At 40.0% G+C, this 25,563-nt stretch overlaps 1 protein-coding gene across 12 annotated transcripts in view; it reads right to left on the reverse strand.

The window, feature by feature from the left end:
* The window catches only part of shank2 (SH3 and multiple ankyrin repeat domains 2), a 405,147-nt gene that overhangs the window by 204,484 nt on the left and 175,100 nt on the right, over positions 1 to 25,563 (reverse strand). For all 12 annotated transcript variants that reach the window (XM_062967836.1, XM_062967830.1, XM_062967835.1 and 9 more), the window contains one exon: positions 19,878 to 19,991. In XM_062967836.1, coding sequence (XP_062823906.1) covers positions 19,878 to 19,991 — 114 coding nt within the window. The remainder of the gene's footprint in view (positions 1 to 19,877; positions 19,992 to 25,563) is intronic.

Below are 25,563 nucleotides of genomic sequence, written 5' to 3' on the forward strand. Positions count from 1 at the left end.
AGAGGAATGGAGAAATAATACTGTCTCTTCACCATCCCCCACCTCCTAAGTGCTTAATCAGAATCTTTTTCTGTGGTACATTTTACAATAGAGGTAGAATACAAACATTTAGAAATACTCTGCTCCTTACTAAAGATGTGCAGCCATTATATAATTGTTTTAGGTGTAAGGAAGAGTGGTGATGTGGCTGAGAAACAATACTTTTCCCCTTCGGGGGAGATAAAACGGGATATTATTATTATTATTATTATTATTATTATTATTATTATTATTATTAATACTTTGTCCTTAAAGCCAGTGAAAAATGCAGTCACTATCACAAAGTCCTTAATGCACACCTTCAAAATAAGCACTTTCTCCTAGCATGCAAACTATAACCTCAGGCCAAGGTTAAATATCTAGAAAAAAGATCCCAACAGAATCATTTATACCTCAACAACAGCATAAATTATTCCCAGAAGGCAGCAGCAGGATTCAAGTGGTGTTATGGCTTTCATAACTGTGTCCCACTGTACCTTTAACTGCAGAGGACACAGAGGTTGCACATCACATTCATGCCATAATATCAACATTTGAGAAATAATAATATTTCCTTGCTTTCTGTAGAAAATGATAATGCGAAATGCTTAGACCATTCTAGTGAAATTAATGGAACTATTAAACATGTATTCCAGGATGTGGCCAAAAAATATGTCTGCCCTTAACACAACTGCTCTAAGAGCTGCTACAGATGAGACCATCCCTTCAAACTACGTACAGTAGAGTCTCGCTTATCCAACATTCGCTTATCCAACGGTCTGTATTATCCAACGCAGTTTGCCTTTCAGTAATCAATGTGCCGTTGCGCCTGGGGCTATATAACTCTTAGCGAAAGAGGCATGGACTTTCCCCCCAGGGGATTGCTTCTTGCCCTCCTTTAGGGAAGCTGGAACTGCCAAGGATCAAAACACTGTAGATAACTCAAAACTAGTTTTATTGTTTCAAAGGGTTATCCCTTTAAGGCAATAAGCTGGAAGTTTCAAAGTGGTAAAGGAAAATATACATTACAGTCTCTGATAGTCTTAAGTCCAAGGAGCTCTGCAGCTGAGAAGCTTTTCCAGGTCCCTCTTTCTCAATGGCTGTGAATGCCGGAGCAATCCTCAGCCTCAGTCCAAATGGCCTATGTTTGAAGACCGACACTGTCTTCCTCTGGTGCCAAAGAACTGATCTGAAGGCGCTTGAGACTCCTCAATGTCGTCCAGATTGGCCTGAACATGAAGCATAAGTCTCAAGGGTAAGAACCTCAGAATTGGTGCTGAGAGGTAACTTAATCAAGGGCTTTTAGAGCCAAGTCTCTCTCACGCATTCATCTGATAGAAAGCTTGATGGTAGAATGAAAAAAGGAAACACTGACCCACTCCAGGAAAGGGTGGAGTCAAACAATTGAGATGAGGGAGCAATATAACTGGTGCAAACAACATTGATTGACAGCTATAAATAACCAATCAATCCAACTACATTTACAGGGTAAAGGCAAAATCAGGCATGATACAACAATTCAAATCTTGCAACTTACAGTTCGACATATAGATGGCGCCACTCGCACAGTCACAGTCAATGTTTTTGTAGTAAATTTTTCAATACATTATGAAGTTTTGGTGCTAAATTCATAAATACAGAAATTACTACATAGTAATGACTATGTAATGAACTGCTTTTTCTGTCAATTTGTTGTAAAACATGATGTTTTGGTGCTTTATTTGTAAAATCATAACATAATTTGATGTTTAATAGGCTTTTGCTTAATCTCTCATTATTATCAAACATTATTGCTTATCCAACGTTCTGACAGCCCGTTTATGTTGGATAAGTGAGACTCTACTGTATTTGAGATAAAGAACAAATGTTCACTAGCACCACAACCAAGGAAGCAGCTGAGACCTGTGAAGCCCTTGATCCAGTTACCTTGGATACATTGTCAAAAGAGAACTCTTCAAAACCAAGGTGGAAAATGGAACTAAGATCTCAAAAAACCAGGTGAGAAACATCTAAATGATAATGGAATGGAAAGCATCCATCATCTTTTCTATGCATGTGTCCCTGCCCTCTCGGCTAATACAGTAGAGTCTCACTTATCCAACATAAATGGGCCGGCAGAATGTTGGATAAGCGAATATGTTGGATAATGAGAGATTAAGAAGAAGCCTATTAAACATCAAATTAGGTTATGATTTTACCAATTAAGCACCAAAACATCATGTTATACAATAAATTTGGCAGAAAAGGTAGTTCAATATGCAGTAATGCTACAAAATACAGTAATGCTACTGTATTTATGAATTTAGCACCAAAATATCATGATGTATTGAAAACATTGACTACAAGAATGTGTTGGATAATCCAGAACGTTGGATAAGCGAATGTTGGATAAGTGAGACTCTACTGTAGCAGTGATCATTTTTGTGCAGTTGAGCTTCTTCCATCCGTACTCATATGGAGTAACAGCTATGAGTTCACCTTCCCCACTTCTCAGTTCTTTCAGTTCCATCTGCCTCACCATTCTTTCCCCCTACTTAAACTATTCACATTGTGTAGCCTATTCTGCTCTAAAGCATTGTGAGCACTGGTTTTCTTCTTTTTCATATCTTCCCCACTAACAAAAACCCAATCCAATTATTTTCTATTCTGCCACTCAAAAGATCTTTTCCTATTGTCCTTCTCTTTTTCCTATCTTCACTGCCTTCACCTTTCCCTTGCCCTCTCTCTTCTTTGCCCATTCCTGAATCTACCTCCTGATCTTTCTCCTACTTTAGCCTCCATAACCCACACCCCCTCCCCCCTTTTTAATGAAGTTTAATGAAGTTTTCTTGCCAGTAATCTGCCTGTTTACAAAATTTTAATTGTTTCCATTTAGGATGTTAAGAAATAAAATATGACAAAGAAATAGTATCAAAGGTGACACAAAAGGAATTAATTTTCACTACCAGATTCTCCAAATTGTAAGAGCATTTTCAAAAAAAAGTTGTGACTCTTTTCTATCAGCTCTTTGAAAATATGGGAGAAGAAAAAACCCTTGCCAGTGATAACAAAGTGACAGGAAGTTCTAACATTAACACCCAACATAATTTTGGCATGCTTTCAACAACTATTTTATTTGAAAAGCTTCAAAATAAACCTTAAAGACAGGAATACCCAACCTCACTATATCTTTGCTATCAAACTGGAGAAGAAATTGATCTTCCAGTATAAAACATCTGGTCCCTCAATGGAAAATCCTTGAGTCCTCATCCTTGAGGGACAATTTTGGGGTAGAAACTTATGTACAAAAACACACTGTAATATCTTTTCCAGGGTTATGGCTGGCAGCACTGCAAGATGGCTTAGGAGGCCTCTGCAGCTTCCTAACACTAGACAAGTCCCTAGCTCTGAGTTACACCATGCCCATAACCTTCAACATTTTATAGCTAAGAACTGAGGCACTAGTGGCCGAGCAAGATGAGTGTGTCATCAAGACTGTAAAGTTAGCAATGCAGAAGATCACACAAACTAGGAGGGTTTGCTTTAGCCTGAGTCTACTGAGAACAGCAAAAACCCACCTCTCCTTTCCACTCCTAGAACCACAAGAGTCAGAAGGGACATCAAGCCCAACCCCTTGCTCAATCCAGCTGCCCTTCCTCTTTTTGAATACACCAGTGAAGGAGATTCAACCACCTTTTTAAGCAATTGGTTCTAGTGCCAAATTGGCCTTACCATCAAGAGGTTTCTTTTAATATTCAATCAAAATCTAACCTAACATAACTTAATTTACACTCTGACTGATTTAATGCAGTGAAGAATACTTCAGCACATTAGACTCACTTTGCACAACTGGAAACAGGCCAAGGAGAAAAGAGGAAAGGTGAAAGAGGAGAGAAAAGGTGGTATGTTTTCAAAGCAGTCCAAAAAGTAGATAAATAAATAACTGGATCTGTCCCTGTTAAACTGAGATAGTTGAAAGATATGCAAGTCCCGGTAGGTAAATTTGTTGAATTGTCTGAAATATGTCCTTGTATTTAGATACTTCAAGATGGGATGTGGCTTTACCCTTCCCACGTCTCCCTTTGTTTAGATGGAAATGCTCCTATATACTTGATGTGGTCCCAATAATAGAAATAAATGCTTCCAAGTACAGCGTCATCAACAAACATATGTCTAAGACAAGCATGGGCTAACTAAGGACTGGGGGCTGGATGCAGCCCCCTGGGTGCTTATTTCAGGCCCTCCTCATTTTCTCTGTCCTCTTGGCACAAGGATATGGTGGGACGCCACATCTTTATACCAGAAAGATGGGGGAGGGGAACGGCACGTAGCAGCTGAGAGCCCTCTGGAGCACTCTCAGCCACCATTTGTATCACCCTCCTCTTGGCATAAGGACGGTGCGAGTTACCCCATCCCTATGCTGGGAGGATGGCTCAAGAAAGCCACATGGAAGCTGAGAGCCCTCAGGAGCACACTCTACTGCCGTCTGTCTCAGCTTTCTCCCAGCATAATGCCAAGAGGACAGCCCGAGGATCAGGGAAGGAGGATGGGAAAGAGGATCAGAGCAGTCACCTTATGTCCTGCCTTCCTCCCAGCAAAAGGATGGGACAAGCAGCCCCATCCTTATACTGGAAGGACAACCTGAGGATGCCCTGCCCTCCTGGCCTGGTCCTTTCCCTGGGCCCTCCCTACTCAGTATGTGCCTGCCCCCCCCTCCTGCCAGGCCTGGTCCTCCCAGCTGGGTCCACAGTGTGACCCCAAGGCAAAAAGTTGCCCATGCCTGCTCTATAATCAAAGAGGTTTTCTAGAATTTCCTACTGCCTTCAGCAGTTTTCACTGAACCATAGGATTGCACCATTCATAGCTATCCGCTAAGTTTTCTGATTAGTAAGTTGATGGCAACAGAGACACTGACATTATGCAACACATTATTCTATTTATTATGTTAGTAACTCGCATGCTAATGAACCAGATGCAATTTTGAACAGTAAACTAACAGGTATATCATGAAAATACTTCAACTGAATGACCATATTGTCCTATTCTCTGAGAGGAAAAGTATCATTGAGACGTATTGCTAGGAGGAGTTAACACACATGGGCTGGATTTCTCTACTCCTTAGGGAGGGCACAATGACAAGCATCAATTCATAAAGTGGTAAATGATACAGGGAAATAATAAAAATCCCAGGAGAACTAAGAGGTTCAAATCAGTTGCCCTTCAGCATATGGCCTGTTATAGCCACCATTGTTAAGAACTCTCAACAGAGCTTGCAAAAAAATTCAGATGAGTGGCAGTTGCAGACTCCTATTACATGCCTACACTGATGTAGAACTGTTCAACTTCTCTTTCCTTTTAAGAAATGAGACTTCATGGTGAAAAACGTAACTTATGGTGCATATCAAAGATGTTTTTATTCCTAGTTTAATTCAAAGAACAAGAGAGAAACCAATCTAACATTTGAGAAGCCATGCCACTTTCCTTCACAGAGCAAAACTGCCATGGGTACTTTGAATGTGCTTTTCCTAAATGGCAGGGGGTTGGATTAGATGGTCCATGTGGTCTCTTCCAATTCTATGATTCTACGATATTTAAAAGTCATTTAGAAGTAGTACCGTATCAAAAAAATAGTTCACACACCATAAGCTACATAATCATTGAAAGGTTTTTAACCCTCGATCAATTTATACAAAGGTATGAAAACTGTATGAAAACATAGGATGCAGTTCAAAAGGATTTAAGTGATTTCCAGGGTAACTGGTGATCCTGGAATGCTACCATTTGCTGTCAGCAGGCATAGCAATAGCCTTCAGATAGATCTGTTCCTTTAGCCTAGCATGAAAAAGCTATGTTTCAGATTACAACTCTCAGAATCTTCCAATTTCTGGAAATGATTGTGTTAAAAGTAACATTTTCCAAAGCTTTACCCTTTAGTATAAGGGATAGCTCTGTCCAAGGAGTGTTGCAGTGAGCCACAGTTTAGAAGGAAAAAAAAGAAAAGAAACAAAGTCTCACATCAAGCTTGACTTCAGTTTCTTAATTTTTCCTTTGAAAAGGAAAGGTCAGAAAATTATTGTGAGGCCAAAGCAAGCCATGCTGAAGGAAAAGTCTGCTTAATCACAGAAAATGTTGTAAGCTCATTGAAATTTCAAGTCAGGGCCGGCCCCACTATAGAGGCCCCTGACGCCGCCGCCTCGGGCGCAGGCCCGGGGGGGCGCCGTCAGGCTGGGCGGGAGGCGGGGCACCGCCCTGACGGTGCCCCGCCTCCCGCCCAGTGCGCCCTGGCCCGTCTGGCCTTTTCTAGCTGGCCAGACTGCAGCGGAGGTCCCTCCAGGCCGCAATCGCGGCCTGCAGGGACCTCCGCTGCAGTCTGGCCTGCTAGAAAAGGCAAGACGGGCGAGCGGGAGTAGCATGGGAGGCGGGGCCAACTCTGGCGCCGCCCCCCCGCCCAGCGTGCCCTGGCCCCGCCTCCCATGCTGCGTGGGAGGCGGGGCCAGGGCACGCTGGGCGGGGCCAACTCTGGTCCCGCCTCCCTCACTATTCGCCCTGGCCCCGCCTCCCACGCAGCGTGGGAGGCGGGGCCAGGGCACGCTGGGCGGGGCCAGGGCGCGGGAGGCGGGGCCGGTGGCGGGGGCGCTTTTCAGCACCCCCGCTTCACATTAAAAAATATCTCCGGCCGGCCCTGTTTCAAGTTAAGAAAAACATGTACAAGCCATTCAGACTCCTGCCCTTAAACATCTTGATATGTTCTAGTGATACGATTATCAGCTCAGTCAGCAGTGCGAGATACAAAGAACAAGTGTAACTGACTCCATTTAACAGCAAAGTGGTAGAGGGAGAGATTTCCAGCAGGATATGACACAACTGGTTACCAATGTGAAACACATTGATAATCATAGGTGATTAAAATGAAAACACAGGAATCAAGTCAGAACCAAGACAGAACCCAACATGATTAGAAAATTTGGAGCCAGCATATCCAGGAATTAATATAAGAGATGAAATTATCACAGATTCACCATTTGATGATGAACCCAGTTTTAGAAAGAAAATGAAAAAAGGATCTCAAATCACTTCAGAGAACAAGAACAGATAACATACCAATAGAGTTATATCAAGTTTTGGAGGGGTAATCAATTCCAGTTCTAAGATATACAAAATGGAGGGGGAAAACAATAATCTACTAACTTACAACAATCCATATACATTCCATTCCCCCAGGAAGGAGATACCATGAACCACTGGACTATTTTACTGATTTTACAAAATGATTTTACCACATATATAGTGGGAAATGCCACATGTCCAAGTTGCACTCAGAAAGGAAAAGGGCACTAGAGAACATATTGCAAATATGTAACAGATAATGGAAACATTAAAATTTCAGAAGAAAATCAACCTGTGCTTTATAGATTATAGCAAAATCTTTAACTGCATACATCATGAGAAGATATGGCTTGCTCTAAAAGAAATAGAAGTGTCACACTATCTGATTGTCTTGATGCACAACTTGTACTCTGAGCACAGCAGCTGATGATCATAGTTCTTGAAGGTATCTCATTCAGACACCTGCCATAAGTCCATATTAATTTAAAAACAAATAACAAAACAACTGTTAAAATGCCACTAATTTAAAACAGCAAAAATAATATTGTTTAGTACACTGAAACCATTAGAAAACTATTTTGCTCAGTTAATCATCAACTGAATATTGAAATAAAAGATTTCACTTGCCAGTGGAAGGAGTATAAAGAAGAAATTCTGCATCTAGGAATTCTCAGCCAGGCTGGGGATGGAGACTTTTGGATCCAGTTGATCGAAACACTCTGTAGTAGTTATGTATCAGTTACTAGCCAGATCTGGCCACAGTGGTCCATGCCTTAGTTATATCTCAGCTGGATTATTGCAATGCACTCTATGTGAGGCTGCCTCTGAAGATGGCTCGGAAACTACAATTAGTGCAAAGATCAGCAGCCAAGTTGATGAAAAGAGCAGATTATAGGGAACATACCACTCCATTGGCTGCCTATGTGTTTCCGGGCCCAATTCAAAGTGCAGGTTATTATCTACAAAGCCCTATATGGTTCGAGTTCAACCTATTTACGCGACTGCATCTCCCCCTATGAACAGATCCAGGCCTTAAGTTCAGCCAGGGAGACCCTTCTCATGGTCCCACCTCCATCACAAGTTCGGTTGGTGGGAATTAGAGATAGAGCCTTCTTGGTAGTGCCCTCCTGGCTCTAGAAAGCCCTCCCCAGAGAGATTAGACAGGTTCTAACACATATCCATCTTCTGGAAGGAATTGAGAATCTGGCTATGGAAGCAGGCTTTTGATAATGAGCGAACGTAATGCTATCCAGCGGTTGGAACTTTCTAACTAGATTTTATTGCTCTTATTAACCAGAGCAGTGGTTGGGATGTTTTTAAATGGTATTACTTTACACAATTCACTGCTTATTTTTATTTATGGATGGTATTTCTTGTGTCAATTTAAAAGAAAATTATTTTCATATTTATTTTGCTTTATTATTATTTGTTTGATTTAATCTTAAATTGGTTTTATTATTGTCCATATTGTTTGCACTGCCATATTGTTGTTAAGCCACTCCGAGTCCCCTCAGGGAGATGGGCAGGATATAAATAAAGTTTATTATTATTATTATTATTATTATTATTATTATTATTAGTAGTAGTAGTAGTAGTAGTAGTAGCCATAACAATATAGTTGCTTTTCTGATAAAAGGGTGCTAAATGTCTTTTCCCAAGAACTGGGGTTTAATTACTGCTTTGTCATTGTTACATTTGTTTTCAAAAATTTCAATTCTTGTCATCTGTGGTGCAAGATGAGAAAAGAAAACTAAGTAAACTAAAACTGAGTATTTTTAATGAACTCATATAGGGAGTCATTTTAGCAGCCAGGAAATACATTTATTTTGAGATAGGGGAATACTGGTTAGAAGAAAATAACAAATAAATGGGTACTATTGCAAATCAAGTCTGAACTCTGTCTCAAAGCCAAGATGACTAAACGGAGAAAACACAATAATGCTTGGCAAGGTAGAAGGCAATAGGAAAAGAGGAAGACCTCAGTACAGAGGGGGAGATTCAATCAAGGAGGCCCCAGCCCTGAATCTTTAATACCTGAGCTGGGCTATTGATGATGGCGTGACTTGGTGGTCTCTCATTCATAGTGCTACCATGTATCAAAGCCAACTTGACAATAAACATGTGAGGAAGAAATGGGGAGTAGGAGGATATTGTTGGGTATGATTCATACCTTCCAAATATGGAATTCAATAGGGTCAGTATTCAATCCCAAATTCCTGAATACCTTTAAAAAAGGGAAGTTTAAAAAATGATGCAATATCATATGTCCATATGAAACCCATTTCACTAACTTGATTCAGGAAGGAAAAGATCTTTCTAACTTTTTCACTACTAAGTCAGGAGTTCTCAACAAGCAGAAATTATATACAGTAGAGTCTCACTTATCCAACATAAACGGGCCAGCAGAACGTTGGATAAGTGAATATGTTGGATAATAAGGAGAGATGAAGGAAAAGCCTATTAAACATAAAATTAGGTTATGATTTTACAAATTAAGCACCAAAACATCATGTTATACAACAAATTTGACAGAAAAGTAGTTCAATATGCAGTAATGCTATGTAGTAATTACTGTAAGTAAGTAAGTAAGTAAGTAAAAGTTTATTTGTATACCGCCCTCTCTCCCAAAAGGGACTCAGGGCGGTTTCCAATATAAAATCAGCATAAAACATTGTACAATAAAACACTGAAAACACTATAAAACGCTATAAGAATTAGAAACGAAAACAAAACATAACAATTGACTAAAACAATCACATAAGCAGAAGGAATATAATCACTCAAATAACATGAATCCGCAAAGAAAGAGGGGAAAAAAGACCACTGGGATGGAGGAGAGGATGGCCTGGAGGGACCACTAGAACTAAAATGCAATGTGATATTCTAAGATGCTTTGGGGCAGAGGAATAAAGTGCAGTGTTTCAAGTCAAAGAGGTGGCCTGTGCGACTACTATAGCTATGGGCTCGGTTATCCAAAGGCGCAGCGGAAGAGCCAGGTTTTAAGCAGCTTTTTGAAGGAAGCCAGGGTGGGTGCTTGCCGGATCTCCTCCGGAAGGGAATTCCAGATCCGGGGAGCAACAATAGAAAAGGCCTGCTCCCTCGTCCCCGCCAACCGAGCCTGGGATGGTGGCGGGAGCGAAAGAAGTGCCCTACCGAAGAGGACGAGTGGATTCATAGCGGGAGATGCGGTCACAAAGGTAGGCGGGTCCCAAACCGTTTAGGGTTTTATAGGTAAGAACCTGCACCTTGAATTGGGACCGGAAAATAATCGGTAGCCAGTGGAGCTCCTTGAACAGGGGAGTAGATCTCTCCCTGTAGTTTGCTCCAGTTAACAACCTGGCAGCACGATGGACTAACTGAAGTTTCCGGGCCGTCTTCAGGGGCAATCCGACGTAGAGTGCATTGCAATAATCCAGTCTAGAGGTGACTAAGGCGTGGACCACCGTGGCCAAGTCAGACTTCACGAGGTATGGTCGCAGCTGGCGCACAAGCTTTAATTGTGCAAAGGCCCTCCCGGCCACCGCCGACACCTGAGCCTCAAGTGTCAGTGATGAGTCCAGGAGGACCCCCAAGCTGCGGACCTGCGCCTTCAGGGGGAGTGCGACCCCATCGAGCACAGGTTGCCACCCAATACCCCGATCAGACTTGCGACTGACCTCGAGGACCTCTGTCTTGTCATTAGTACTGTATTTACAAATTTAGCACCAAAATATCATGATGTTTTGAAAACCTTGACTACAAAAATGTGTTGGATAATCCAGAACGTTGGATAAGTGAGAATCTACTGTATTGCATTGAAGTTCCACTGAAGACACCCAAAGGGCAAAATATCACTAGAAATGCATTTAAACATGAAAATAAGCAATTTTGCAAGTAGTATAGAGATTGAACTCACATGGCTAAATGCTCCGCCATTCAAAGAAATGCCTCTGCACAGAAAACTAGGTGTCAGTGATGAAATTTCTACTCTTTTCTTCCACTTTATAGTTTAGTGTTTATGCAATTCTGTTTCACGAGGGAATAGCCTATTATATAAGTCTCTGCACACAAACTGTACAGTTCAGAATGAATTTTATTGCCACTTGGTTTCAATAAGACAGGATAAACTTTTCCTGGACTTAGAACAGTAGTTCCATATGTTCCCGCCACCACATATTCTATTTAAAGAAAATGAATCCTTTAAAATGACATTGTATTATTTCCCTATGACTGAAAAATTAGGAAAATGCAACTATTTTCCTTTGCCTGCTTGCATTACTGTAGGTACTTTGATTATAGAATTGTCTTCTTCCTACCACAACTGGCAGCAGTTGCTGAATTAGAACAGCGAACTCCTTTGCACTAAAGTACTTCAGATGTGCTATAACCTATTAATTTGCACACAGAGAAAGCTAAGTACTGTACCCTGAACACCCAGTATTGACTTGCTTCTGTTTTGCACATAAACAATGCCATCTAGTGATCATCTATAAAATTGTATTGTTACTGCAAATATATATTTTTGATTATCGCTGCTACCATATATATAAGATGAAGTAGACCAGTGTCACAACATTTTTGCCCCCACTGGCAACATCTCATATCAGCTGCAGGTTTGAGCCCCTAATGGTATACAAAATGCACATATTATCAATTGGAAATGAGAAATTTGGGGAACAGGATCACTGCGAGACAGATGTTTCACATCTCCACTTCCTTGTTATCTCAAGCAAAGAACAGCATTAGTCCTTGCAGTTGAGTTGTTAAGCAGAATTGTGGGGGAAATGGGTGGGGTCCCTCCAATTGCAAGGGCCACATTAGTACTAGTTGAGGGCCATGTGAGAATTCTGAGCCACAGATTGCACTATTGCCTACAGAGCCCTGCAATACAATCTATATATACAAAAGAGTGATGGCATCACGGCGACCCACAAAACAACTAAACTACAAGCCCCCCAACCTCGAAATTTGACAACACAACCCATCATCCACGACTCTAGGTTGATACAACAAAAAGCAAAGAAAAATAAAGTCCTAATTAGAGGGAGAGAAATAATTGTTTTTATCCAATTGCTGCCACTCAGAAGGCTCTAAGCTCTGCCCACTTGGTCTCCTAGCAACCCACTCAGCCCAGTGTTAATAAAAGAATAAAAAATAAAAGAAATACAAATAATATAATAAAAAATAATTAAAAACATTAAAAAAAATTAATACAATAAAATACTATAACAAAATAACTAAAAATAATACAACAAAATAATAAAATATAATAAATAAAAAAGATAAGTTACAATATAATTAATTTAAAAATACAAATAACGTCAAATAAAAATTTCACAACAACTTTTAACCAATAGCACCACCACTTTGCCACAGAAACGCGTGGCCGGGCACAGCTAGTAAATTATATGTTTGAGACACTTCTGCTTTATTCAGCTAGGAAATAACACTTTATAGACATCTGGCATAAGACCTAAACATGGGACAACAGCTGGTGACTTTAATGCTTTAAAGCCAGAAAAAAGGAGTCTGAAAGAAGAGCAAGTGGAATGGGAAGAACTTGTCTATAGTTTTAAGATTGCATTCAGTTTCATTTCCTTCAACTGCACCTTAAAAACAACTGGTGAAATGGGAGAAAGGGCAACTTCAGTCAACTCTCTGGTGCTGTCACCTACATGTTTTTCCAACACTTGCAATGAGGAGGACACCTGGAAGTGGCTAACCAAGACTCCATCTACACCATTCAATGCACTTCGAAGCTAGTTTCAAACTGACGTGGGCAGACAACAAACTCACACAAAAGTGTACAAAAGAAACCCCTTAATCTGCATCAGTGCTCTGTGGTTTGTGTAATCACCATCTGGGCCTCAAACTGGTTTCAAGATTTCCTATGTAATCATCTAAACCAGTGATTTCCAAAGTGGGCACTACTGCCCCCCGAAGGGTGCTGGAGCAATCCAGGGGGCGGTGATGGTACTATTAGGACACGGGGCAGGGCCAGAGGAGGGGCGGGGCCTCTTCCCAAGTGCTGGAGATTGGGCTGAGCCTCTATACCTCTCCTGAGAGGCCTTTTAGGATTAAAGGGTGGGGCTGGAAACCATTTCATTCCAGAAATAATTGGCATGGAGTTAATGGCCTTCATTTCCCAATGCTCTCTTATTTCTTTCTTCTGGCCTCTTTTTCCTTTTTGTTGACTTTAACTCCATTAGCAGAGTTGGATTCAAACTATAGGTAATAAATTAGATTGATAGCACTTTACAGGACAGCACAGAATTGAATTGGCAGGAAATACCACTATTGTTCATTCGTGGCATTATGCATGCTATTTTCAGTGGCCATGCACTAAGTATCTAACTGATGTTGGTAATATGTCATAAAACAGAATTGCATCATATGCTTAATACCTTTGATTCACTTTGTTTCCCCTGACATCATTCAGAAATCACAGCAAATCATATGTTGCTGCCAAGGTCTAGATATATACTTGCTACAATAAGCTATTGCGAAATTCAACAACAATGATCATTTGACCCCTAGTATGTGTGTCTATGTCTATGTCCATGCATGTGCATGTTCACACTGCTTGATGACTTCTAGTGACACCATGGATTTTATTGAGTTTTCTTAGATAAGAAATGTGGTTTATATGTGCTTTTGCCAGTTCCTTTTTCTGAAATGTAGTCTGCACTATCTAGCATTTGTTGGTGGTCTCCCATTACAGTACTAACCAGAGTTAAGCCTGCTTAGCATCAAAAATCAGATGGGATCTGATGCATTTTGTGCATTTAAGTCCCATCTTAGCATTTGGTGATATATTTCAAGAACTTTGAAAGTTATTTTTTCAAATGCAAGCACTACTAGTAAGTTGTCGTTCATATTTTAAAAGTAACCCTTTATCACAATTTAAAAGTAAATTGTTGCCTTTCTAATGAATTAATAAATTAAACCAAAAGACCCCAAGGTGCTTGCCTGAGCCGGCCCTAGGTATTTTTCAAGTGTAGGCGAACAGAATTTTGCCCCCCCCCCCCCCAAAACCAATCACTGAAAAATAAAAGCGTTGAATAAGGGGAAATGTTGGATAATAAGGAGGTATTAAGGAAAAGCCTATTAAACATCAAATTACATTAAGATTTTACAAATTAAGCACCAAAACATCATGTTTTACAACAAATCAACAGAAAAAGCAATCTCGACTGCGCCCCCGTATGTTTTGCGCCCCAAGCGACCACTTAATTCACCTCATTGTTGGACCGGCTCTGCCTGTAGTACAGAATGCATCTAAGTAGGGAGCCATATACATTAAGGAAAACTATTCCACGGGGCATTTAAATTATTTTTCATGATGCTACAATCATAATATCACTTAGTGACAAAAAGAAAGTTACAAGTTATTTTTATCTATAACTACTCACTTCTAAGTATTATGAACCATATCTACCTAACAAAACATTTTGCACAAGCACCTTAATTGTTGCCCCATAGGCCACAATGCAGTGTGCCTTTTCCCACACCCCATACCTTTTAACTCCACTAAAACTTTACTTCACCTGTCAGAGTCAATCGGCATGGGCTTTATATCCCAAAGTGAGAGCATATCTGCTCCATGCCATTTACTCATCCCAAAGCAGGGCACAGCCACTTTTGTCTTACACTGGATAAAGTTGGGGAATGCTTTGGAAATTCTCCAAAGCTCTGAAGCCAATTTACACTTCGAGGGGGTGCAAACAGTTGGGCCAGTTCCAATTTTGAACTAACCATGCTGTTAACATAGGCCAGTGTTGCTATGCCATTTTCCCAATGCTCTGTGGAGAAAACAGAATTATACTGACCTGTGTCAATTTTTTTTGGTCACCATAGCTGCAGCCACAAATCTCCAAAGAGATCCATAGCAGCTGCTACAGTTGATGAAAAAAAAATGACAGAGGTAAGGGTGGCCTTCAAGGATGGCCAAATCAGATTAAGACCCATTAGACAGCCCAGACTCTGTACTGCCGCCACATCAGGATAGCAGCAAGCAATGGAGCTGCCCCCCAGGCCAGTCCTGAGTACTGGCACATCACAGCAGCCCTGTAACAAGTGGTCAGTGTAGATGGCAACCAGAACTGATATGACATCATTTCCAATGAGCCTGGTTGTGCCAGTGCAGCCTGGCGGTGCATTAAAAGTGGCCCCTGCCCTACGAGCTATTTTCTATCCCTGCTGTGTATGTTATATGAAAAGAGATATGTATCATGATTAAAGTGAGTTCAAGCTTTGAACAGATTTGAGACTTTAAAAGAGCAATATTCCTCAAACACATAGTGCTACATGAATCCTAGGCATCTAGAATGACCACCTGTAAAAGTTAACTGTTAACTAAGCTGCTCTTGATTTTAAATAATGTGTTTGAAGAATATTGCTCTTATAAAGTCTCAAATCTGTTCAAAGCTTGAACTCACTTTAATATCTTTTTCATATAACATACACAGCAGTGTTACACACAGCTAACACTATTCACACAGGAATAGTGAAATATTAAACGAAAATACTGCAAAGCCTTTTCCTTCAATAGCTTGGAAGGGAAAAAATTACTACCTATTACAGTAATACTAGTTAAAATTTGTTTTGCATCCATGTATTGAATTAATCCCCTTTATTTAAATCACAGTCTGAGGGACATTTGGAAGAGTTAGCTCAGGCAAACAGCTGTCAGCAACTAATACATTTCATCTAAAGTTAAATTTCAACAAGATTAACTTTCAGTTAGACATAGTATTTTATTACAATTATTTTTCATAATACAAAACCTAAAACTGGTTGGTGTTTTTTTTAAAGTGTAGCTAGCTAATGAGATTCTCACAAATTATTGTGTGGGGGAGGACAGGGCAATAGCTGGGGTGAGAATCCATGCATTCAAGGATCACTGAATGTCTAACGATTTACTTTTCTTATATACAGGGCGTTTGAAAAAGAACTCCTTATTCACCATTTAATTTAAATGGTAAATAGAAAGTTCTTTTTCAAACACCCTGTATTTGTATTAAGCAACATTATTGATGTCCTGACTAATTCTGTGTCTTGTCTCTAACAGCTGTTTCTCAGGCATCAAAGGAAGATTTCTCATCACTAACTGCAAATTGCTTTCTTAAGTGTAGCCCTCTTGTGTTCCATTGCCAATGTCTGCTTCTCACTCAGATCTTGAAGTCATGTGTTATGAAGAAGGGTTCAGAAGGGCTAGCCCCTGCCCTAGAGCAAGCCAGGCAAATCTCATCGTTTATCAGTTATACATCCATGTATGCTAGGATGTCTTGGACACAGAGCAGCTGGTTCATTTCAGGAAGAGGACAACTTGTGTTGATATTTGGAACAGTAGAGCCTGGTCCATTAAGGGGGGTGGGGGTGGGAATGGATGCAGACAGCCCAAACCCAAGTGTCACCCAGCAATTCCACTTCTTTCTGCCTTTTTACTTAACAACCCATGTAGTAACATTGACTGTTAATACTAAGAGACTGGTTAAGCAGGAAGCATATTTTTGTTGAACTCAGCAAACAAGTGCCACCAAGTGGTGACTTACAGATAAAAAGCAAATGGCATAGCAACTCAGCTTTGCAATTTGGCATGCTTTTGGTAGGTTGGCTGATTGACATGCCAAGGCACAAGAGCTCTGATTGGTAGACTGCTGGGGGAATTTTGAGTAAAATGAAAGCAATTGGGTGAGGAGACCTTGGTGGTCTCAAAAACAACTTTCAGAATTGCAAGAAGCTTACAGGCTACAATTTCTCTTCTTATATGGTCTCCAGAGGTGATACATGCCTTAGATACATCTTATTTGAATGACTGTAGCACACACTATATGGGGCTTCCTTTGAAGAGTGATCAGAAACTTCAGCTGGTCTAGACAGTCAAATGGGGCTGGTTATACCATGAACACAAGTGATAGTCCTGCAGCCTTAACCTTTGTGAAATATGGAGGACCGACTATGTAACTTTTCACCCTGTATTCTCTTTTTGATATATACCTATACCATCCTAAAGGTTTTAAAAATGGGAAATTAATCCACTGCCACTTTCCAAAGTGTAGCAGTTTCACTAACTGCTCATCCATTTCTAGTTAAAATTCAATGTAATAGATATAGAATCATGGAACTGGAAGAGACCACAAGGGTCATTCAGTTCAACCCCTTGCCATACAGTAATGCTCAAAGCATTCCCAACAGATGATCATCTAGCCTCTGCTTAAAAACCATGAGAAAAGAAGACCCCACCATACACCGGGGTAGCATACATTACTGTACAGTTCAGGCAAAATTTAGATTAAAGACCATATTCTGCCATACAAAACCTACCCATGCTTTAAGGCCTTCTGGAGAGGCTCCACTTCCTGTTCTATCATGATAACATTTGGTCAGAACACAAGAGAGGACCATCATGTTCTCACCAAAACTCCCTTCCCAAGGGGCTACACTGGCACTCTCCTCACTATCTTTACACAAGCAGGCACAAGAGCTCAGGTTGATAGACTTTTTATTCCTGCAGGCTTTGGAGAACTGATTTTTCAGGGGAAACATGGCTTACAATATTGTGTTGGACCTTTGTTTGTTGTTGTTTTCACTTTTTTAATTGGTTAAAAAATTCTCTTATTTTCACCCCTTCATTACTTAGTCTTATTCTCCATTCTATATAAACCTAGGCCTACTGTAAATCAGAGCTTCTTAAACTTTTACATTTGTGGCCTCTTTCAGCCTGAGAGATGTCTATGCAACCTCAGGTATGTAGGTATATGAAACAGGTGTAAAAATCAAACATTTACTGATACCAAATCAATATTTGCAAGGCTTGCTTGAGTCCCCAAATGAAGGCCCATGCATTGGATGCAGCCCTCCAAGGTCATTTAGCCAGCCCCCACCCTAAACTGTAGACTTAGAGACACTCTAAGTCTGAAATGACTTGAAGGCACACAACAATAATCCTAATTAACTTGACTATCTCATCAGCCAAAAGCAGGCCCACATTTCCCATTGAAATGCTAATAATAACAACAACCACTGCTACTAGAAGCACTTTACTACTACTACTACTTTATTTCTGTGTCCCACCTCCATCTCCCCGAAGGGACTCGGGGAGGCTTACATATGGCACAAAGTGCCTAAAAGAACGCATAAAATAAACACACAGTACGATACAAAATAAAACCAGTAGCATTAAAACAACAATTTGATAATACTGATAAGTTCATGTTGGTTAAAATTGTTCTTCATTTTAAATATTATATTGTTCTTTTGTGATTTTTCATACTTCAGTGTGCATAGGAATTGGTTTATGTTTTTTTCAAACTATAGTCCTCTCCCACAACAGTCCTCTGCTTTAAAAGTTTGAGAATCACTGTTCTAATGAGTCCACTGTAAACACTGCACAACAGATTAATGTGCATGTCTGAAATAGCCACCAGATGTTGTTCAGAAAATTTAAATATTGCCAATTTTTTCAGGACCCTAGCACTTGCGTAAAGGGGTCCCCATTTGGAGTCAAGATCCACAATGTAAGAAGCAGTGCTCTAAAATCACTGTTTTTTAAATGGTTGGTTCCAATCTCAAATGAGGTCCTGTTAGTTCAATATTGGGGTTATGAAAAAAACTGGCAATAGTCAGTTAGTCAGGCATTAATGTTGTGAGAGTATGTGCAATGATTTATAAGCTACTTCAAGTTGGATATCAGTTGCACTGAGGGCCCTTCCACGCTGCCCTTTATCCCAGGATCTGATCCCAGATTATCTGCTTTAAACTGGAATACTCATATGAGTCCCCACTGCCAGATAACCTGGGATCAGATCCTGGGATATAGGGGCCGTGTGGAAGGGCCCTGAGATTCAACTCCAATTGAATAATTAAATTGCCCCCAAAGCTTTGCTTCAAGCACAGGGTAGGGAAATGACCCTGACAATTATACTTGCATAAACACAACTAGGTGATCTTTTTTTCTTCCTAGAGGAAAGAGTCTGGGTTCCTTTTACAGAATTATCCGGAGTACTGCTGTGCTAAAGAAATGCTGAATTTTTCAGCAGTGTTATATGGAGTTTTCAAAGTATTTCTAAACTGCATGAGAGCTTTGATGTACTGTAGAGACTGCAGGGAGAATTCTCACGATGTAGGCATGTTTTGGGCACTTCAACTGACATCCCTTTAACAGCCCCAGTATTTAATTACCAGTCTCTTTGTTGTTCTTCATTTACTTTCCAGGTTTCTGCATATTTTGGGCCAAAATCATACTGACAAATTGTTTTAAAATAGGATACCCTCACAATGCTGGAAACAAGTACTGCAATAGCTGCTAATATAAATCCATCTCATTTTGTGACAACTTTATCACAATTACCATTATTAATTGGATTAACACAAAAATAAAACTAATGAACTACTTCTTTTTAACACATAGGGGGAAAGTGTCAAAAATAATCAAATTCAAAGTGTGAGAAATCTGAATGCAGAGATGATGCTCCCAGTCCTAAATACTGAATATTTGTGACATTTCTGCAAATATTCTAAATTCACACACAAAAATAACCATTAACAGAAAACCTTTATGATAGCATACCATTCTGCAAATTTCTGTAAATGTAAGGTTACTCAGTATACTTACTTAAAATTTCCTTCAAAATTATTTCTCTCAAACTTAATTTCAATCTCATTTTAACTATAGCAGTTGCAGTAACTACAAAGAACACAACACAGCCTATATGAGGTACTTCCAAGTAATATATGTAATATATTATTAGGGATAATAATTGACAGACTATTTTTAAATTAAATCAACTTACCTGGTTTGCTTTCATTAGGTTTACATTGCACTTCCTCAACACATTCTGCAGGAAACCATCCAATATGTCCTCGAGTGCTGCCTTCCCAGAAGCCACCTTCGCCAATGCTCAAAACTAAAAATTAAGAAAATGCTATTAAGTTTTCATTGTATTTTCATACCATCCTAGACAGGCTTGAATGGAAAGTCACAAACCCTAAAATAGAAACTTTACCAATTATCTATGTGGAAATATGGGAATTGTGGCTTTCACTGTATACAATGGAATATATGCATAACAGGGTGAGAGAAGCAGTTGTATAAAATTCAGAGGGAGCAAAGAGATTTTAATTATGAGTTAAAGCACAATGGCCTGAGAGGCACATTAATGATACTGCAGAAAGTCTACTCCAAAGTATGGGTTACTAGAATTGTGCCCTATGAGAACAGAAACTGTGATAACTAGATTGCAAGATTTATTACATGCAGATTTAATACTACTAAAGGAGAATGCAGTACTTAATGGTTAATGCCAGAGACTTGGAATCTGGGTCGATTTGTGTGACTTAATAGCCTTGGTTGATGAAGGATATTCACATAACTCACAGTAAGTACATACAGCTGGAGCATGATTTCCAACACGCTGCTGATTTTTATCACAGAAGAAAATGACAGTGGGGAGTTCATGTCATCTTAAAAATAGCAAAAGCTCATGTATACAGAGGTGTTAAATTTGAAATTGATCCTATGACTTAGCAAGTACTATGAAACTGAGAAGTGTAAAAAAGGTGCAAGAGGAAAAAACTGTTGTTACTAAGGTATTTTAGAGAAAGGGAATTAATACAGGTTGAGTAACCTTATTCTTTGAACAGAAGTGTTCCGGATTTTGGATATTTTTTATTTTGAAATATCTGCATTTGCATATACTGTACATTCAAAATGAAATATCTTGGAGAGGGGACCCAAGTCTAAACTCAGAATTAATTTATGTTTCATATGTACCTTATAACATAGCTTAAAGGCAATTGTATACAGTATTTTTAAATAACTGTGTGCATGAAAGAAAGTTAGTGTACACACTGAATCATCAGAAAGCAAAGGTGTCACTATCTCAGCAATCCACTTGGGCAATTTTGGAGTATTTTGGATTAAACACTCCAGATAAGGGATCCTCAACCAGAATAATCTTTAAATTGTCTTCTAAAAAGTTAGGGAAGATTATAATGCAGCTTTCCTCCTCCCAATTGTTGTATGAAAGTTTCTCTCAATCAGGCAAATAGCAGTTTTGGAATTTGCCTTAGAAAGGATGAGAATCTTAAACAGCAGATTTTGGGTCTCATGAAATGGCAGTGGGTGAAATAAATTAAGTTTATACATAATTTTATATTGCCACAGATAGGTACTTGGGCTGTTTTTTTATCAATGACAGTGTAACTGTGGTATTGTTGGATAACACGCATGTCCACAGAAGATGCTTCAGGCAGCAAAAGCTCACAGGCGATCTTTGTTTAGGAGTGAGGTCCTTGAGAAGAAAGGCTAAGTTCCCTGCTCCTTCACTATAGTGCTGATCTCTATCTCTTGCCCATCTAAACATACATCTTTTACTCACTCAAAAATAAAAGATGAGAGATTCCATCACTGTGAATCTCTATTGTTTAGTTAGGCCTTCAGTTGAAGGGAGACTTATGTCTATCTGAAATCTTCACATACAGAACTACTGAGGTTTGGCAGGTGAAAAGACTTCTGTTGAAGTGGGCTAGTGTGGAAAGGAGCCAGCATATCAGAAAGATCAATACATCATCCCCTATGAATCTGGCCAAATTTTTAGATTATCCATGGAGGTCCTTCTGTATTTTCCCTTTTCCAGAAGAAACTGGACATAAGATTTCTCTGTAGCAGTGAAACTCCTTTTCGAGGGCAGTCAGGATGTCTCTATTTCTGTCCAGCTTCTTGCAGATTGGTTTCAAAGGAAATAAGGATCAGGAGTATGAAGAAGGAAGTTAACTGTAGTTATATCCCACTTTTCTCCTAAAAACGTTACATTTTTGTTGTGTTACCAGGTAGAACTGTAAATGATTTAATTTGCATTATTCCAAATATGTTATTACATTAAGAATAGGATGAGTAAAATTCAGAAGGATTTGGAATCCATATATAAAAAGGTTGCTGTTGTTGAACTCACTTCTACTGGTAAAACTCCATGTCCTTACTAAATGCACTTGATGGCATTGGATACAATCACAGGGCTGAGACTATGAACAACCACTATAAAATAAAGTTACAGGTGACTCTTTCTGTTTTTGTTATGTGCCTTCAATTAATTTCTGACTTTTTTTCTTGCCAAGATTAACTTAAACCCTTGCCAATGATTCTTAGCAAGTATTCTTCATCATGGGTTTGCCATTGCCTTTCTCTGAGGCTGAGTGTATGGTTTGCCTAAAGTCACCAGTGGGTTTCCCTAGTCAAACGGAGATTCAATGCTGGTTTCCCAAAGTCCTGCCCTAGGTTTTGTGTGTGTGTGTGTGTGTGTCAGGAGCAACTTGAGTCGCTTCTGGAGTGAGAGAATTGGCCATCTACAAGGACGTTGCCCAGGGGATGCCCGGATGTTTTGATGTTTTTACCATCCTTGTGGGAGGCTTCTCTCATGTCCCCGCATGGAGCTGGAGCTGATAAGAGGGAGCTCATCCGCACTCTCCTCGGGTGGGATTCAAACGTGATAGCTTTCAGGTCAGCAACCCAACCTTCAAGTCACGAGGCTTTAACCCATTGTGCCACCGGAGGCTCCCCTGCCCTAGTTAAACTACAATATACTACACTATACAAGCGACATATGTTTTTAGCAGTTACAATACCAAACCTTGTTACTCAACTCCTCCTTGTGTTATAGGAGACATCTGATAAACAAGCTCAGGAAACATGTTAAGAATAATTCATGGGGCTGTGTAACAAATCAGTCCACCAGCTCACTGTGTCTCATTGTACTCATAAATTACTAGAGTTCACTTCTGCTCACTTTGGCAGAAGTGAGCCATATACACTCACCATACACCTGTAGTGTTAAATGTTTTTAGTTTTACCAGTCAACAAAGCAGGAAGCCTGCTAAAGGAAAAAGAGCTATAGTGACTGAAACATGGGGAAGGAATCCAAATCAACAAGTTTATTTTGTAAGATAGCAGTGTTTTATTTTATCATGAGTGATAGACAAAGTGATGCCAGTGAGAGTGACTAATAGAGAAAAACTATTTTAGCTAGAATACATCTATAGTTACAACAATTTCCAAATGTTAAGTCATTACCTGAATTTGACCCACTTTGGGCTTTTAAAAATCACCTCTATTTGCAATATCAATTAATATATTCTTGTATGCATATCTTAGCAACTGATCAAAAAGAAAAATAACCACTAATTACAGTATTCTAGTTTTATAAGAAATACACTTTACACCAGAGCAACCAGGAAAACCAACAGAAACATTGGATATTTTTCCACCTTATGTAAGTGGTTTTCCACAGCACAACCCTTTTGCTTTTATACATTAACTGTCATACACTAATATACTAGTACAATCTGGGTGAGGTGGGTGGTGGATCTGCTAACACAGGTCTACTGAATTCTCTCTCTCTTTTATTGTGGCTCCATCCAAAGTTGTGTGGAAGCCATCCAAGTACATCGCCCTGGTTCTTTACAATGGCTTGACGCTGAGAGAGTCCCCATACAACTTGGGAGTAGCTGCATGAGAAATAAATATTGCTCCAAGAGTGGATTCACAACTCCCATATTAACAATGCCAGATATACATTAATGAAATGTTCCACTTCTGTTATACATAAGGGTAACCACAATGCCCACCAATATTATCATTGTCATCACAATCACTTCCCCACAATTCCCTCAAAGGCCTTCTAAAGACCATGGGGAACAATTTCACGAAGATGGGGACAGGGCTGTTTTAGGTCCAAGACTGGACTTTTTTTCCAACAAGAAAAAACTTGGAAGCCCAGAAGGAAATAGGATGGAATTGTACCTACATCCCTTAGAAAACATTTGGGGGCACACTTTTTTTTCACATTAAAAATGTATCCTCGGGGCCATGGATGCAAGCCATGGATTTCATTTTCCCCAGCCTATTTTATAGGAACGTATCTTGAACACACGTGATTTCAGAAGCTAAGCAGGTATAGGTCTGGATAGAACCTGCATGGGAAATCACCACAGGATTGGGAAAATAATATTTTGGAGAATTTAAAGAAGCAATATCAGGCCGAGCTGGCTGTACTAGACTAGAATGTCCAGAGATTTAACACATCACAAGGCAGCTTGCTCTATTCCTATGTTGCTACCAGTACAAGATCAAGACTGAACAGACAAAAATAGAAGGATCTGGGGGAAGTAGGAAAACTGCCACCATGCAAGGTCTTGAGAAGCTGCTCCAAGTATGCAACAATGAAGAAAGGATGAAGTCATTAATAAAAAGCAAGAAAGCATTTGGCTGCTTGACACAGTCAGGAGGGGAAACAATTTAGCTTACCAGGATAAAAGAACCATGATAGGAGAATGGCAGCATGGCCGCAGAGGCTAGAAATCCTATGATAGATCTGACAAAAGGCAGAATGCCAGTCTGATAATGTCTCAGATAATCAGAGCAAAAGCAGATGTTCATGATTTTGGCAGCAAAGTGCATCATATCCTTGAATATCTCTCATAAATGAATCCACTAGCCAATAAAAAGGGGAACCGAGGGTCTTTATTATTTTTGAACAGTATATAGATGACCAGGTTCCAGAATGAGTTCCTGCAACAGTAGAGGGTTGGATCAGATGGCCCTTTAGTGAAGTTGCCAGGATTTCAAAGCACAGTCAGATGTTAGCTCAAATCCAGCGGGATCACATGAATCAGGCCTATATAAAATGCCTCAATCCCAAGAGAAGACCTCCTCTTGAGAGAGTTCTGAGCTTCTGTAAGATCTTAAATCTAATGAGAATCCCCAAACCCATGCAAATCTGATGGCAGGCCTATCACTGCAAGACAACAATGTCATTTTGCTGACCAGCCCAATTACTTGGAGAGGAAACAGGGAAGGACAGAATCTAGCCAGACACAATCCAAGCAAAAGGAACCCCTGGATTTTGTATGTAACAGGTCACTTTGTTGCATGTCAGATATTTGGGGAGTAGGCTGGTGGGAACATGGTTGGTGCCCACTCTCAAATATGGGGTGTGGGTCTCTTGCACTTCTATGACTTTAGGATCTACAAGTCTTCTTGTTCAGGAAGCAGTGCCAGTAACTTCCTTAAAGAACTCCAATATGATGGGTCTGGAAAAAGCACCATCTCTGTCCCTCCGTATCTCCCTGTTCCACTTGGAATAATAAGATTGTCTGCAACCGCAAGCGAAATGCAGCAGGGAGGTACAACTGGGGAGGAGAATGTGAGGAAATCAGCTTTCCCTTTGGATTCATACAATCAGCAAAGTGCCATTGGGTAGTGAATTTCAAATTCAAGGCAGAGGTGCTTTCACCGAACCACTGAAAAGGGAATGGGAAGCACGTCTTTTCTATGCTTTGACTGTGCTTTTCCTGCATGGCAGGAGGTTGGACTAGATGGCTCATGTGGTCTCTTCCAACTGTATTATTCTATGACTCTATGCCTTTTCATAATCCCTGTCATGGTTTGTAGAGGAGGAAAGATGGCCTATGGCAGCAGGCTTA

Source organism: Anolis carolinensis, chromosome 1 (genome assembly GCF_035594765.1).
Source record: "Anolis carolinensis isolate JA03-04 chromosome 1, rAnoCar3.1.pri, whole genome shotgun sequence".
NCBI classification, from domain to species: Eukaryota; Metazoa; Chordata; class Lepidosauria; order Squamata; family Dactyloidae; genus Anolis; species Anolis carolinensis.